This window comes from Suricata suricatta, chromosome 12 (assembly GCF_006229205.1).
Source record: "Suricata suricatta isolate VVHF042 chromosome 12, meerkat_22Aug2017_6uvM2_HiC, whole genome shotgun sequence".
In the NCBI taxonomy this organism is placed as follows: domain Eukaryota; kingdom Metazoa; phylum Chordata; class Mammalia; order Carnivora; family Herpestidae; genus Suricata; species Suricata suricatta.
The window spans coordinates 85,493,034-85,509,887 of NC_043711.1; the positions used below are offsets into that span (position 1 = coordinate 85,493,034).

The 16,854-nt window shown below is 44.9% G+C and overlaps 1 protein-coding gene across 1 annotated transcript in view; it reads left to right on the top strand.

Annotated features, from left to right (window-relative positions):
• Positions 1-16,854, top strand: part of CTNNBL1 (catenin beta like 1) — a 157,384-nt gene that overhangs the window by 32,047 nt on the left and 108,483 nt on the right. The window contains exons 2-4 of the mRNA XM_029917945.1: positions 15-203; positions 4,354-4,460; positions 13,792-13,931. Of these exons, the coding sequence (XP_029773805.1) occupies positions 15-203; positions 4,354-4,460; positions 13,792-13,931 (436 nt within the window). The remainder of the gene's footprint in view (positions 1-14; positions 204-4,353; positions 4,461-13,791; positions 13,932-16,854) is intronic.

Sequence of the window (16,854 nt, forward strand, 5' to 3'; positions counted from 1 at the left end):
TTTCTCTTTATCAGCCCAACAGAGGCACAAAACGTCCCCGGGACGATGAGGAGGAAGAACTGAAGATGCGTCGGAGACAAGCTGGCACTCGAGAGCGTGGCCGCGGCCGGGAGGAGGAGCTGAGTGTGGCCGAAGAAGCCGATGACGACAAAAAAAGACTGCTTCAAATTATTGACAGAGAGGGTGAGGAGGAGGAGGAAGAGGTACGGTGACAGGCCTGCCTGGCCCTGACGCGGTATCCGTGGAGTGTAATTTTAGGCCAAATACTTCATTTCTCTGAGCTTTTCAGCTTAGTCTGTAAAATGGGGGTAAGATTACGTATTGCACAGTACTGACATGAAAGTTAAGTGGGAAAGTAGAGTTGGGAAGGCATTTTTCAAAGTGTGAAGACCATTACAGAGTTTTAAAATTATTCTGGATTCTGTGTTAATCGAGGCCCAAGCACTGAATTGTGGGGCTGTTGGTCTTGAGTGACGCGGGTTAGGGGGGCTTCCTAGACTGGACACATTGAGGCACTTGGAGTTTTTAATATGGTCAGTAGTCCCTTTTTGAAAGAGGAGTAGAATTTTATGAAACGGGCAGAAGAAGGGCTCTTCAGTTGACATGGCATTAGCAAAGCAACAAAGGTGAAGTTCAGGGGGAGCTAAGAGATGAAGGATTTGGGCGTGACTGCAAAAATACAGTTTAGGTAGAGAGGTGCCTAAAGGCCTTTCTGTTTGCTCTCCAAAGGGTGCCTTGAAAGCCCACTCATTCCTACCTCAGGCCCTTTTTACTTCAATACCTTTTGTAGAATGTTTTGCCCCTAATGCTTTGCCTGGCTGGTCTCTTCTCATTCACGGCCTCGGGACAGACGTTTCCTCCTCCGGGAAGCCTGCCCTGTCTCTGAGGTAGCCCCCGTGAGTCGTCCTCTCACTGCCCTACCACTCTGCGCAGGCACCGCCTTCACGGCACTCACGGTCGGAAGTCCTGGTGTGTTTATTGCATTCATTTGTTACCCTCGCCTCACCTCCTGTGAAAACAGGGACTGGCTCTGTTTTGTTCCCAGCTGCAGCTCCAGCACGGGTGCAGTGCCCAGCTCTTGGTAGGCCTTCAATCAGTACTTATTGAATGAATAAATGAACGAAGCTAAAAACGAGTAGAGGTAAAATATCAGTGATTAAAAATAAAATGACCTTACCTAAGTGTCCTTTTATATCCTTAAGTGTTAACTTGTATGTTATTTCACTCTGGCATTTTGTTCAATATGAATTATGGAAATAGATTCCTAAGAGCCAGCTGTTTTTTGGTTCCCTGAAAGACCTGATGCTAAGTTTGGATTTTAAAAATGAAGCCGGAGTGTGAATCTGAGAAGGGAAAAAACATTGATTCATATTCCAGAAAGGTCTCTACTGTGTTGTGACAGTAACTCTGTTCTCATTGGGATTTGTACCAGTGCTAATTTGGGGGTCTGCCCCTAAAAGACGGTGACACCTTGGAAATCTGTGGTGGGAGACAGTCCCAAATGTCCTCTCTGAGGGCCGCAGCCCTGCTAGGCTCAGTGTGTGTGGCACATCCTCCCCCTTCCCTCCCTCCCGCCCTCCGTCCTCACTCGCTTCTGCTCAATCTGTTAGCCCTGCAGCAGCAGTTAATTGGCAGGTATAATTCCCACATAGGGCAAGGCTGGTACTGGAGGATTAGGATAGTAGCTGTCATAGGTAAGTGGTTTCTAGCCTGGGAGACAGAAATGTAACGTGGGACCAGGCCTTCTGTTAAGGGACAGGGGAAAAGAGATCGCTTTGTAAAAATGACACATGGAAGACTGCAAGTCTAGGAGTTATTTTCTCACTGCCACCAAAGTCCCATTTGATGAAAAACAAGTGATGTTTGCCCCTGCGAAGTCACGTGAGCTTGTAAAATATTATTGTCCTTTTTGGGCTACATCACCAGCATTCATCTTTCTGAAATCTCCCTCTGCTTTCTGACGTTGAGCTATTGGAGACACTGCCGTGCTCGATGACTAAGACCGATAATTCAGTTCTCCCCAGCGTTGGAGAGAAAGTAAAGGCGGGAAGGCCAGACCCTGGAGAGGCTGAGGTTTTGGGAATCCTCCGAGAGCTGTATTAACGCTAATACGGTTTTTCCTACAGAGTGGGCGAGACGTTAGCCTTGGAAAGAAGATGGGGTCGAGGTTGCTTGACAGTGATTTAACCGTTCCCTAGAAATTTAGATCAGTTAGTTCAATCCTAGTAGTACTTTGGGTACATCGTGCCTGTTGCTAATAGTAACAGTAAGAGTTTATATGAATGTAGTTGTAAAACAGTTTTACGTACGTCATCTCTTTAGGTCATCTCTATGACCTTGGAAGATACAGGTAATATTTTCACCCTCATTCCCTCCTTCTCTCCCTCCCTCCCTTCCTTCCTTGACATCTTCACTGTGTGCTTGCTGTGTGCCAGGCACTGGAGAGTCAGAAGTGAACGAGTAGACAGGGCCGTCAGAAGGAGTATTTTCCCCAGTTTCTGGTTGGAGAGATTGTCTGGGCCAGATCCTGCCAGACATCCTTAAATGGGTCCTGTGAAGGATTTAGGATTTTATTCTGAATGCCAAATGGATGAATTCAAGACTTGAGAAGTAGAGTCAGTTGAGGGTTGGAGGATTATGTTCAGCAAAGTAACATCAGCATGTGGCTAGTAAGTAGTGAGCTAGACTGCTGGCCTCTGAGTCCTGACTGAGCCGGGGCATGGACTTCAGTTTGTGCTGTACTCTTTAAGCTGCAGATAACCTGGGATAGGGTGGAGTCCAGGAGAGGCTCTCAGGGTCCAGGAGTCATTGATAACATCAAAGAAATGTGTCATGCCCGGAACACATTTATAGGTATCTCCCACTTAAAACCCAAAATATGGAAATAGAAATTTAATAAAATAATATCCAACACCTTAGCGTACTTACTTACACAGTTATGAGATGATTCAATGTTTTCCAAAAGGATGTATTGTTTCCAGCTTCAAAAAAATTTTTTTTTTGAATGTATGGGGCACCTAGGTGGCTCAGTCAGTTAAGTGTCTGACTTCAGCCCAGGTCATGATCTCACAGTCTGTGAGTTTCAGCCCTGCATTTGGGCTCTGTGCTGACAGCTCAGAGCCTGGAGCCTGTTTCAGATTCTGGGTCTCCCTCCCTCTCTGCCCCTCCCCTGCTTGTGCTCTGTCTCTCTCGGTCTCAAAAATAAATTAACTATTAAAAAAATTTTTTTTGAATGTTTATTTACTTTTGAGGGAGAGAGAACACACAGGGAGGAGCAGAGATAGGAAAAAAGAGAGAGAATCCCAAGCAGGTTTCGCACTATCAGTACAGCACCCTATGCGAGGCTCAAACTCACAAACCAAGAGATGACCTGAGTTGAAATCAAGAGTCAGACACTTAACCAACTGAGCCACCCAGATGCCCCTCTGAATCTGTTAGTAGCACTTTCTTTGTTGCTTTTAGGGCTGAGTTGTGGTCAGTGACCCCAGAGCTGCGAAGCCAGGATCAGGAGGGAGTCAGAGGCAGAGTGCTCTGTAGCACATGACATGAACCTTGACAAGAAACTGAGGAGAAAACATTCCTGAAATTGTTGCGGACTTTTTTGGGGGGAAATGATTCCGTTTTTCAAAAATTCATTTTATTTACCTTTGCAGTTATTATTCGAGTGTTTGAAATAAGAAAACTATATGGTCTACTAGTTTTTTATGCTTCCCCCGAGTGAGGTTATTAAATTCTTGCTGCTGTGTCAGGCCTGCAAGTGCCTCTCTGATTTCCTTCTCAGCAGCCAGTGAGGAGGGACCAGAAACAGTGATGTGTCAGAGATGCAGAGATGCTGATCGACAGGTCTTCCTAGGCCGTGGGCTGTACCAAACCAGGCGCTGAGCTCGATTTGGCCCATGGACTGGAGTTTGCCGATCCCTGCTGTGCGGAAAAGGTTGAGGTCCACTGCCACTTACTCAGGGTTTGGCCTTGAACAAGTTCTTTTAAACCTCCGAGTATTATCTGTACCGCAGAGGAGAAGGATAGGTAAATATTAAATAAAACTATCTAATGTTGTTGCCTATTCTGTGCCATGTAGTATGCTCAAGAAATTAGTCGTTGAATGGGCTAGTCATTAAAACCTTGAACTGAGCTTCCTGAGCTAGATGTGAGACGCACAGAGGGATACAAAGTAGCGTGTGATCTAGACCCTTGACCTTCCTTCCAAGGAGGCAGAGGAAGTATGTAAGGTATGTTTAACCCAGAAAAGTGAGTGGCAGAATGGCATGTGAGAGCCATGGAAAAGAAGCAGTGGTTAGTAAATAAGAAGTGCCTTTGGACTGAAATTGTTGCCATTTGTTTCCTTTGTACCAGGAAGAACCACTGGATGAAAGCTCAGTGAAGAAAATGATCCTTACGTTTGAAAAAAGATCATACAAAAACCAAGAGTTGCGGATCAAGTTCCCAGACAACCCAGAGAAGTATGGCTCTGTTTCGGTGATACTCTTTTTCCTCCTACGTGTTGTTTGTTTGTTCTTGTTCTGTTTTTCATTTGTTTTGTCTGCTTTGGTTTTTGTGATTTGTGCCAGGAGTCCCAGGATGCTTGTTTGGGAGATGGCTGGACAGACTCCTGGGCTTGGAGTCCGTGGTGCTCGAGGGTGCAGGAGGGACAGGCATACGAGGCAGAGTCTGGAGAATTCGTGCGTAGGCTCTCCATGTTTTCTCTCCAGCCGGGTTAGGTGCAGACACGTCCCATTCTCCCAGCAGTGAAAGACATCGACCTGTGTGCACGGCTTCTGTCCAGGGAAGCCCATTTGAGACTTAGAGGCCAGGGTGTTTATTGTGGACGGGGTACGTAGGCCTTTGTCAGCAATGACTCAAAAACCTACGCCCCCAGAAGGAAGGCAGATGTGCAGTGCTCTGGGTGGACAAAACACCCTTATCACTTGGGGAGCCTTTCAAAAGCCAAGTTCCCAGATACCAGCCCAGGACTAGACTCTTCTAAAGGTCAGTCCTGTTCTGTCAACTCTTTTCTGCATTATTCTTCTCAGGGTGCGAAGAAGACTGCTTATGCCTGTCATTAGTGATAGCTTTACTGTTGAGAAAATGTCAAAGGGCTTTGGGGTTGGATAGATAAGGGTGTGACTACCACATGACCTTGAATAAGTCACTTCTCCTCTCTTAGCCTCAGGTGTCTCATCTGTAGAAAGAAAGAATACCTCCTTCCCAGGGACATTGTGCAGATTTAGGGACCATAATGGCAAGTGTCTAGCTCAATGCCTGACACACAGTAAGTGCTCATGATGTGATCACTCATGTGCCTGTTGACTGTGTTCTGTGAGGTACTCTATGGAGGAGTCCGATGTCTCTCTGTCCTTCTCGACAAGTAGTGACATGGAAGGATTTTTTGTGATGTGACCAAGAAAATCAAGGTGTGGAATATGTACAGGATGATTTAGGTAAGAAAAAAAATGAATTCTAACTAAGGGGATTTTCATATTTATACAGATTTTAATGTTCTAAATCTCTCTTCCCTCCCTGTCTTTTTGCCTCCCAGGACATACACTTTTAATGAATCTTAATAGGCCCAAGGCCCCTAGGCAATTAAGAGTTGAATAGTACAGTCTTTGTACTCAAGTTTATGGGTTACTAGGGAGACTGACTATACATGCAGGGTAGAAGGAACTATACTTTAAAAGAGATACAAGCCAAGTGCTGTGGGAACGTAGAAAAATAAAGTGAATACCAAGTCGGGGGCTGTTGAGGGCTTCACAGAAGAGGTGGTATTTGAGTTGTGCCTTGAAGAAGGAGTTTTACTTTCATAGGCAGAACAGAACGTGGAAAGGCCTGCAGGGCAGAGTGATTAGCATGAACAAAGTCAGGCACAGAGGGAGCCGAGGACTCCTAGTCCTGGCGGAGGCCTAGTGAGACTAATGCAATTCCTTATGTTCTCTGTCCTGTAGATGAGGAGGTACAGTGAGGGGAGCCCCGTACCGCACCCAGGCCGCAGCCCCCTTTGACAGGAGGAGGAGCTAGACCCGGGCTCAGCCTTCCCAGCACCAGGTCCTGTCAGGGTTTGTGCTGACCTCCCCGCACGGTGGCACCTGTCACTGCACTGTGTGCGTGTGTGTTCCATTGGACAGGCAGCACACGGACAGATTGTCACTATAAAAAACAGCAACAGTGCATAAGGAAAGTAAAAAATAGGAGTTCTCCTTCACTGCACTGACCCTCTTTCCATTCCGCTACCCAGAGATCGCCTCTGCGAGTATCTTTTTAGATTGTTTTCTGTTCACATATTTACATATGTAATTTTTTCCCTGCCTAAATCATACCTTGCATATTCTGCACCGTGATGTTTTTCCTGCATTACAGGAGATCTTTCCATGTCAGTACATGCATGTTTACCTTCTGTTTTATGAGTGCGTAGTATTTCATGGTGTGGAGATACTGTGGTTTATTTATTATTTTTCTTTGGGTGGATGCTTGGTTATTTTAAACATTGGCTTTTATGAACAGTGCTGCAGTGAGCCTCCGTGGCCCCGCGTCTTAGGCCACACTATTGTCTGCGGTAGACACCTGAGTGTTGAAGTCTCTGATCGAGGGGACGTATATTAAACTTTGATAGCTACTGATAGCCCAATTGGATATCCAGATTCGATAGCCACATTCCCCACCGTGGCCTCTTCCTCTCCCTCTCGCAGGTCTCCCTCCCTAAATTCTTGTCCACAGTGAGTATGCTCAGTCTTTAACATCTTTGAAATGTGTTTGATAGCTATTTCTTTACTCAGTGGTCTTCCTGCATTAGGCTCTGTGTTCCTTTTAGGAGGCTGACTGTGTCTTGTTTGTCTCTGTCCGTCTCACCTAGCACACACCTGCCAGACTGCAGGTGCTCAGTGAACAAGAGGGAACTTCTATAGTTGAGCTCACCCTTGTTACTTTCCTGTCCTTGGAACCTGCGACATTAGGAGGCAGCTGTGCTGTGGGCTGAGAACACTGGGCGTGTAAGAACCACAGTACTCTCTGGCATGCTGGTGTCGCCTGTGTCCACGGAAGTAGAGCAGTGCGTTTTCGCAAGTCGTATTCACCACCTACATCTTAATTTAGGTACCACAGATGCTACAGGGTCACCGTCTATACAGCAGTTTTAAGAAAATGTTATTTTCTTTAAAAATAACAGCAACAACAACAGTGTTTTCCATTCAGACAAACTTCTATGCTATTTTTAGTTTTTAAGTCACAACATTCAAAAGTGGAAATTCTGCCTAAAGAACATTTTTTTTTCCCATATCCAAACGCAGTTAGGAAACTACATTGTTTTCTAACCTTGAGTTCTTGAATTCTTCCTGGTGCAGTGTCTTTTATAATTCTCTAGACCAACAAGGTGCAATTAAGATGAAAATTGCTAGCGCGTATTTGAATGAAACTTTCCGGTTGAGATCAGAAACGTTCACATTTATTTTCCCATATATGCAATTGTCATTTTGATTGCATACCCCAAAATGCCTCTCTTCATTTGGCCGCATTTCAGATTCAATTGACAATCCTCCTTATGCAGCCTCTGCTTTACACCATGTGATCTTTCTTTCAAACGTCACATTGAGCAGAGCGCACCGCCTCCCTAGGAAGCCCTCATTAGTCCTTGTGTTCACAGGGGCAGAATGGCTTAGTTTAGTGGGTCTCAAACTTTTAGTCTCGGGACCCCTGTGCACTCTTAGATTATTGAGTACCCCAAAGTGCTGATCTTAGGAAATTTTAGAATATACAAGTGCACATTTCATTAGTCACCAGGGCAGTGATAGCGTCATGTGTTGTGTTGTACTCTGGAAAACTCCACCGTAAGTTCCTGAGACAATGAAAGAGAAGAAGACAAATAATGTTTCGGATTTACTGTAAAAGTAGTTTTGATCCATATAGACTCCTGAAGGGATCTCCAGCCACCTCCTACCCCACCCTGGAGCCCCGGGACCACCACATTTTGAGAATTGCCCATTAACTGGGGTGGAAGAAACCTTATGTTCCCTGTGTATCGAGCGCTGGTTTTATGATTGTAGGAGGACTCATGGGTTTCCGTTCATTTTCTGGTATTTTTTTTTAACTTCACTGTTCATTTGCTAATATTCACTCTTGTGGTTGAAGGAGAATGTCCTGCTGGTCTGAAGCAAATGTAAGCGGGCAGACTAGCAGAATATTTTTCATACCAGATGGAATCAATGACCCCGCCTCAGCCTGGGTTACTGTTTTAATATGTTCCTCTGTTGCTTTCCCATTGACCTCTAACTTGATCCTTTCTTCCAGCTGTGAGTCAGCTGTTGCTAAAGGTATACCTAATACCTAGGTAGTCAGTCCTCTGCAAATATTGTAGTGTGTGCCTCAAATGAGTAGGCTTATTCTTGGTCAGCAAAAAGAGAAGAGCATTTTGTTTGTTACAGCAGAGCAGACTTGAGGGTGCCTAGATTTGTTGAGCATCTGCTATGTGCCAACTGTCGTTACTCATATTATATGTATTATCTCTTTTAATCCTCACTGTAATTCAGCTAGGAAGTTTAAGGGAGTTGAAGTTTAGAGACAGGCTAGCTAATATTCTCTGCCTCCCTCCACCAGATAGCTTGGGGTCCTGTGCTCTGCGTTCCAGTGACAGTTCTCTCGGTCAGCACTGGAATTCCTTACAGGAATTGCGTTGTATGGACTGGTTGTGGCAGGCTAGAAGCTCCACGAGGACAGCAGCTAGTATTTGTTTTGTTATTTGTTATTTATTACATCCTCAGTACCCAGCACGGTGACGGGCACCTAGTATGTGCCCCACAAGTACTTGTTGACACGCTGCTCCTGGTTACACATTCTATAGGTGGGGGTGGGGGTGTGACCCAGGTCAGTCTCACTCCCAAGCCCAGGCCTTTCCCACTCCAGGTCGTTACTTAAGTGACCCTGGGCCCCAGTGATATTTCTGTGATGTTTCCCTGCTCACAGTTGACTTTTTTTGCTTGTTTTATATGTTTTCTTTTGGTAATTTTATAACTTTCTAAACTTAAAAATTTTGAGTTCAGACTGCATAGTCGGGGAGGTGCCTGGGTGGCTCAGTTAAGCGTCTGACTTTGGCTCAGGTCATGGTCTCATGGTTTGTGGGTTCCAGCCCTGCATCAGGCTCCATGCTGAAGGGGCAGAGCCTGCTTGGGATTCTCTCCTCTCACCGACTCTGTCTGTCTCTGTTTCAAAAACACATAAACTTAAAAAAAAAAAATCTAGCAGTATAGCTTAAAAAAGAATCCAACTTGGAAGAATTTCCAAGTTGGGAGGGGCTGAAAGGTGCAGTCCGTTCTCCCTTCTTCTTGGTTTTTTTTTCATATCACTCTTCATCAATTATCCCCAGTGACAAGGATCTAATTTTATAAAGAAACCTGTTTCATTATTTGGCAACTGTGACTCCTAAGATTTCAACAGAAGTGAAAAAGAATTTCAGCACATTCTCTTATGAGAGGATGTCTCAACTCCTTACAACCTCAGTTGCTTCCCTGAATGAGTTTCCACAGCCCTCCTAAAGAAAGTATGATTCCCGTAAGAGAGGTCATCTGAGCTGCCTGGTAACTCTTACAGAGTCTTCTCTTAGGCAGGCTAAAACCACAGCAGCGTTTGTGACAGTCGCTTTCCTCCGCTCCTTCCTTGGCCGGGCATCTGCCAAATTTCCGTAGTGGACCAGGGAGTGTGCCCGGCGCTGGGTGTCGGGAGATGGAGAAGGAGTCTCTGTCCTGGCAGGACTCTTCTCATGGTCGGGTTTGTGTCACGGTTACGATGAACCAAAACCATCAACTTCTTTCTCCACATGTGCTCTTACCAAGCTGTGTCTTTCTCATTCTGTGCATCTGTGCCTGATTGTGGTTCAGGGCGGTGCTCTGTGTGGATCCTAGGAATTTTCCTCCTGTTAGATTTGGCCCATCATTGTTGCCTATTCGAAACTGTTGAATTAGTTCTGTCATCTGCTGTGTTCATTGTCTCTATATGCTTTGTGTTATATAACATTTGTTAAGTGTGTTATTTATATATCTTCACCACCAAGTTCTTCATCAAAAACAAGCCCAAGGATGGAACGGAGCCCTGCAGGACCCCACTGAGGCTTGTCTCCAGGCTGACATTCATTCATTGGTTATTGCCCAGGTTCCCAGATCATTTTCTTGCACTCAACGTGACATTGTTTAGTACTATTTAGTGTCCTTGCCATCTCTTCCCAGTAAAAATCTTTTGTCATGTTACTCTCTACACATTAGATTTTTTAAAAGTACTCCTGTAAGGTGAATAAACCTTAGAGGTTTGCTGAGCCTTTTAGGTTCAGAGATGATCCAGACCTACTGCCCGATATCTAAATTCTACACCAGCCCGTCCAAGTCCTGGTTCTGGTCTGGCTTCCACACATCAAGTGATAGGGAACCTAGTGATCTAAAAGGATAATCTGTTTGTAAGCATAGTGGAAGGAGCCTTAAAAAAAAAGTGGTGTGGGGGAGAAGCTTGAGAAAAATGCTTTTGAAATTGGAACAATAAGCAGGTGAGAATAGACAAGGAAGTATTGGAAAAGAGGAAGAACAATATTTTGCTGTAATGGAGGTAAAATATACTGTAATAATGTGGAAGTGTGGTCCTGGCTTAGGAATTTGTAAACCAATCACTGAGGTGGAGTGAAAAGCCCATAAAAAGATTGGAGTACACATTAAAATTTAGTGCATGATAAAGGTGGCATTTTTTCAGATCTGTGGAAACAGGATATATTATGATATTGGGACAACTGGCCAAACATTAGCAGTAGATAAAGTTAGATCTCTGCCCCAGATCATATGCTAAAGTCTCTCTTAGAATCATATACTCCTGAACATTTCAATATGCATAAACATAAAAGTAGTATATCATAAAATATATTAGATCTTAGCATAGGGAAAAAAACTTTGCTCAGGATACATGTAAAATAGAGTTCATAAAGGGATTTGACCACTTAGATTTTTAAAAGCTTAAAAAAATTTTTTTTAATGTTTATTTTTGAGAGAGAGAAAACACAAGCTGGGGAGGGGCAGAAAGAAGGAGACCCAGAAACTGAAGCAGGCTCCAGGCTCTGAGCTGTCAGCAGAGAGCCTGAGGCAGGTCTCAAACTCACAAACTGTAAGATCATGACTCGAGCTGAAGTCAGACACCTAACTGACTGAGCCACCCAGGTGCCCCTAAAAACTTTTATGTTAAAAAGCACAAAATACAAAATAAAGGGCAAATATCTTTTACTCATTCTTTTTTTTTTTTTTTTTGCACCATGTAGCAGAGGTTAATTTCCTCAATACAGAGTGCTTATAAGTTGATCAAGAGGATGAGCACCCTGCTATAAAAATGATCAAAGAAGAAATACAACTAGTAAACATTTTTAACTATCTTAGTATCAGACATGCAAAATAAAAAATAAGTTATATTTCTCATCTCAGATTGGAGGAGGTTTTAAATCCCATACTGGTTTTGAGGAGGGTGGGGGGACCAGGCACTTGACACACCATGGGAACCTTTTCAGCAGGATCTAGCCAACTCTGTTACGTTATGCATACCCTCTGACTGGGCACCTTCCTGGGAGTTTATCCTAACCCAGTAATTATGAGTACGTGCATCTTTGCGTCATTGGTTATAAGGGAGAAGATTGGAAATGATCTGAATGTCTGACAAGGGGGTTGTTAAAATAAATCATGATGGATCCATACCAGGGAATACCAGGTAGCTTTTTCTAAAAGGTATTATTTGGAATAGGGATTCATATGGTTTCATCCCCTACACCCACAGTGCGATGGAGTGCTGGTCTCTTTTTGGAGGGCTGAGTTGAGAAGGATTCTGAAGCCATGTCTGGGCCCAGTGGGGAAGTGTGCTGGGCTCAGGGAGGGATCCGCCGTGGGAGAGGCACCGCCGGCATCAGACGCTGGCTTTCCTGGTGCAGAAGAAGGTTTAACGACCAGGGAAACTTTCAGCCTGTGTTAACAACCACAGCGAAAATGGAATACAGAACCATATACTACGTAGGCTTCTTTGGGGGAGGAAAAGGCTAGGAGTTAAGAAAAATTACTTAAACCTACCAGAGCATTAGCAGTGAGTTATTTCTTGTCAGTAAGATAATGGGTGATTTCTGTTACTCTTTGAAGAAGCTTGTCTTTCTTTTCCCAGTTTTTTATAAAAAGTAGTGTTTTATAACTAGAAAAAATATATAAATGTTACGATTAAAAATAGTAATGGGAAAAAACAACAGTAGGGGATTTTGTGTGAAAAAGAGGCATATTTTAAAGAACTGTAGGCTCCAGATTTTGTTCCTTACAGAGTCCAGATTTCTGGAGAGGTGGCGTGTGCCCAGCCCCTCTGATGAGGCCAGTCTGACTGCAAAAGTCCCTGCTTCTGTTCCTTTTCTTTATGGCCTCAGTTAATTAAGCAGGCATTGGTAGATATATAGAGATAACAGATGTAATTCTAGAATGGAAGATAGACATATTAATAATAGTAGTAACAAGAAAAGAAGAAATGAGAGCAAACATACAGTGCTTTATATATGCCAGACATTTTTTCTTAAATGTTAAAAAACTTTTTTTAATGTTTATTTATTTTTAAGAGAGAGCAAGAGCAACAGAGTGCGAGCCATGGAGGGGCAGAGAGAGAGGGAGACACAGAATCTGAAGCAGGCTCCAGGCTCTGAGCTGACAGCACAGAGCCCAACACGTGGCTCAAACCCACGAACCATGAGATCATGACCTGAGCCAAAGTCAGACGTTTAACTGACTGAGCCACTCAGCACCCCTTAAGTATTTTATATGTACTTATTTATTGATTCTTTACAGGAACTCTATGCGATAGGTAGTTATCGTCTTATTTACACATGAGAAACTGAGGCACAGAGAAGTGAAGTAGGTGGCTAGGTCAGGCTCAGACCCAGGCGGTCTGGCCCCCGGGTCTGGAGCTGCTGCTCATTACTCTCAGTCAGGCAGTATTCAGTTGCTTTACATGGATTGGCTCCCTTCCTCCTCGGGACAAACCTTCCTGTCTTGTTCATCAAAGGCTTAGTGGGCATTTCTTTTTTTTTCTTTTTTTTATAGTTTATTGTCAAGTCGGTTTCCATTTAGTGGGCATTTCTTATATGTCAAACACTGGAGGAAGGCAGGGAGAGGCAAATGCAGAAGAGTTTTGTTCTTAGCGCCCGGGCATAGGTTTGTTGAAAGGTTCAAGTGTGAAAATGTGAACGCAGTCTCATGCTACATAAGGTGCAGTGGTGATTACAGGGTCCCAGAGACTCGATGCTTTACTTTGGGATCTGCCCCCTGATTGGCGCACTGGAGGAAGGAGGTTGGGAGGAAGGGAGGGTAGTTTTGGATGGCAGCAGAATCTCAGTCCCCTCCTTCGGGTAAGGGGAGTAATTGGCCCTGATCTGAAGTGGCCAATTTTCTGGATGAGCAGGATAACCGTGTCAGGGCGGCACAGTGGAGGGCCACACCACGTGCTAACCGCGGCTCACCCTCGGGACTGGTGGGTGGGACATTCAAGGCCTCGGAATGCGTCAAGAGCCTTTAGTCTAAAAGGCAACTTGTGACTACAAGAATAAGGGGAACCCTATAATGAGATCTGAATCCAAGATTGATTTTTGTAATGAGGAAATCGATTTCTCAAGGAAATTGTGTGACAGTATGATGTTTGGATGAGTGTACTTCCTGGTTGGTCTGCTGCAGACGCTTTGATGGATTGTCTCTTGGTCTGGATTATGTTGTTGTTTGCTCCTCGGTGCTTCCCTTTCACTGATGCTGTCTTGTTTTTCTCTCCTAGGTTTATGGAGTCCGAGCTGGACCTAAATGACATCATTCAGGAGATGCACGTGGTGGCCACCATGCCAGACCTGTACCACCTGCTGGTGGAGCTGAACGCCGTGCAGTCTCTTCTTGGGTTACTTGGACACGATAATACAGATATCCTTTCTGATCTGCCCTCAGTACGGAGGCCGACACGGTGGGGAATGCTGTTTACTCTCTTCCCTGTCTGTCTCCGCTGACGCCTACTGTCACGCCTGGTGTTCTCTTTTCATCCTTGTCATCTCCGGTCTTGAAACACATGCTGCTCTTTACTCATTTGAAAACTGTTTTTTAAATCTATGAATAAATCTCGGGCAGTCCCTCACTGTCCTGTTTTCTCTTGCTAGTGCTGGGATTCATCATGATGTACTTGTTCATACCTTAATGACATTAATTTCTCAGGATCTTGATTTCCAGGCCCATGATAGCAGCAAGGCAGGGCCAGATAGGATTTGAATCTGTTGATCTAGACATCATTCTGCTCACAGATGGCCCAGTGGAGTCGAGACAAGAGGAGGCAGTGAACCGTGGTAGGAAGCCCGTTGGAATGTCCAGGAAGACAGGGATTTTCATCTCTTTTGTCCACTGCATTCCCTATTCCTTAAAAAAGGCTCGGTGCGCAGAAAAACTTACTATTTACTGACTGAGCATTAGACCTAAACAGATGATCTTGGTTTGGCTCCCAGCTTCATTTCTTGTGTGAAATTTGATGCCCCTCCAAGCCCTCACTATTGTCACATCTGCAGAAATGGAGTTAATAACTTTTGGCTTTCAGCGTTACCCAGAGTAGTAAAGGAGATGGTGGTGAGGGCTAAGCAGTTTCTGATACACAGTAGGCACTTAATAGATGTTACTTTTACCTGAGTCTGAACCGTGACTTCCAAAACCGTTTTATACTTTGTCTTTGCTCTCAGACGTGCAACAGCTTTCTGCAGACGGTTTTTGATGTGCCTGTGGTTGGGGATATGTTCATTAAAGTAAATTCTCTTCCAATAGTTGTTCTGTTTGAATCCAGATTTCCGAAGGAATGAGACAAATGTAGTTAGTCTGCCTGAGTGATATTCGCGGGGAATCTGCTGCTGCTTCATGTTATTTTCATCTTCCTGGTAATCTCTCTCCTGAGAGCATGTCTGACTCGGTTCTTTCCTACCTGATATTTCTCATAGAAATAAATCAGGGAATAATTTTAATGCAGGCTTCTTGAAGGGTTGATCTTAAGCCATTTCTGATACTTCATGTAGTGTTTGAGACTATTAAGAATCACTCCATGAGTCCCCGGATTGATGAGTGGGTTCCCCAGGGTTTCCTGCTGGCTTGTGGGTTGTACGAGAACGCTAGTCAGTCAGCTCGTTTCTGGATGAGCTCAGTATAGAGTCTCATGAAGTCATTCAGCAGACACGCTTTGAGTGCTTTATTACGTACCGGGCACTGTACTAGACCCCAAGGAACCGTGCACTCTACTGGATTCTCAAGCAGCATCGGTCAAGAAAGACATTATTTGGGTGGGTATCTACCCTCTGATCAGTCCTCTTCAAGGCACTGACCCGTCCTCACGGTGTTGGCGAGGGAGCATTCTAGTTGTGACTTCACATCTTAATTCACCTACAGAATGGTAGATTTTCTGAATCCAAACAGACCTTAGCGATACTTAGCCCAGTGCTGCCTTCATTTCTTTTGTGACGAATCTGAGGCCCAGATGTTGGACAGCTAACCGTTGAGGCTGAGGCTGGCGCTCTAGGTCCCTGATGCCCGGCCCGGGGCTCTCTCCAGCGCCCTGTGAGTCCTCTCCCCATACGACTGGCTGCGTCCCCTAGGGCCTCGCCCTCGTGCCTTCACACATGTGGCACCAAGTCTGTCTCTGCCGACAAGGCCCTCGTTCTTTTTTCTCTCCCTGCTAACTCAAAGTAATAGGAGCAGCCTTCTGAGATGCTGACACTTTGCTGATTCACCAGCCCGGCTCCTGCTGGGGGGAAGACTGACATGAGAAGCGCTGTTCGACATCGGCATACTTGGGAAAGGCAAGGGCACAGATGTTCCGAGTTGTTAAGTTCTGGTCTTTAAAAAGGAAAAAAACAAGTCCCCCTATAATAACTCTGACAGGCTGCCATTTCCCTCCTGTTTTCTGGAGAGCTAAGCTGCAGTGTTTTTTTCCCTTCCCTCCAGTGTGCCAACCTTCACCCCACTGCCCTAATGATATTTTTTTAAAATCTGATTTTTAATTATGCCCTACATCAAATTTAAAGTGCATTTGAAATTTTTTTAATTACCTAATTTTAATTAGCCGAAGCAATTAGGGGAAATGTCATCCTCCTCAAAGTACAGTTTTTCTTGAAAATGGATTCAGGAAAGGGTAGGCCCTCTTGACTTGGAACTGATGCATCCTCTCCCGTTTCGGGACGTTGGTCTCCCCGGAGCCTTGCCCTCTGCGACTTGTCTTATCTGCGATCTAGAATGGAGATTTTTCTTCAGGGGACGCTTGTTAACAGTTTACTGTTGTCCAGCTGTAACTGCCCGAAACACCTTACCCGTGAATGAACAATTTCATGGCAGTCATGACTTAGATTTTCCATCTTTTTTAACTCTTCATTTATCACTAAGACTGTATGTGGCTGGTCATGCTCCCTGCAAGCTCGGGTCATCTTTGCCCTCGTCCTTCTCCGAGAAAACATAAACTATAGGGATTTTAATTGGCTCGGAGGCTGGTTTGTTGTAACCTTAAGAGGCAGAGGATTCGAGAAAACAGCTTGTGCCTCGTCCCTTCAGCCGTGAGAGAGGCAGCCTCTGAGTTTATTCTGGCGCTCCGCATCAGTGCTGCTGCTGAGGGCTTGTCAGCGCTTCTGGGCCCAGCTCCCCCCTGAGAGGCTGCAGAAAATTCTGGTCTGTGAAGAGCACCTCTGGGGGTGAGGGGCGGAGAGGGCGGGGCACAGCCCTCACCCAGCTTTGGAGAGTCACTCGGAATGTGCTAGAAGGGAACACAAGGTAGGATCCAACAGCTGCCGCCTTTTAGAATTACTGCCTTTTCCTTTGAAGTAAGTCATTT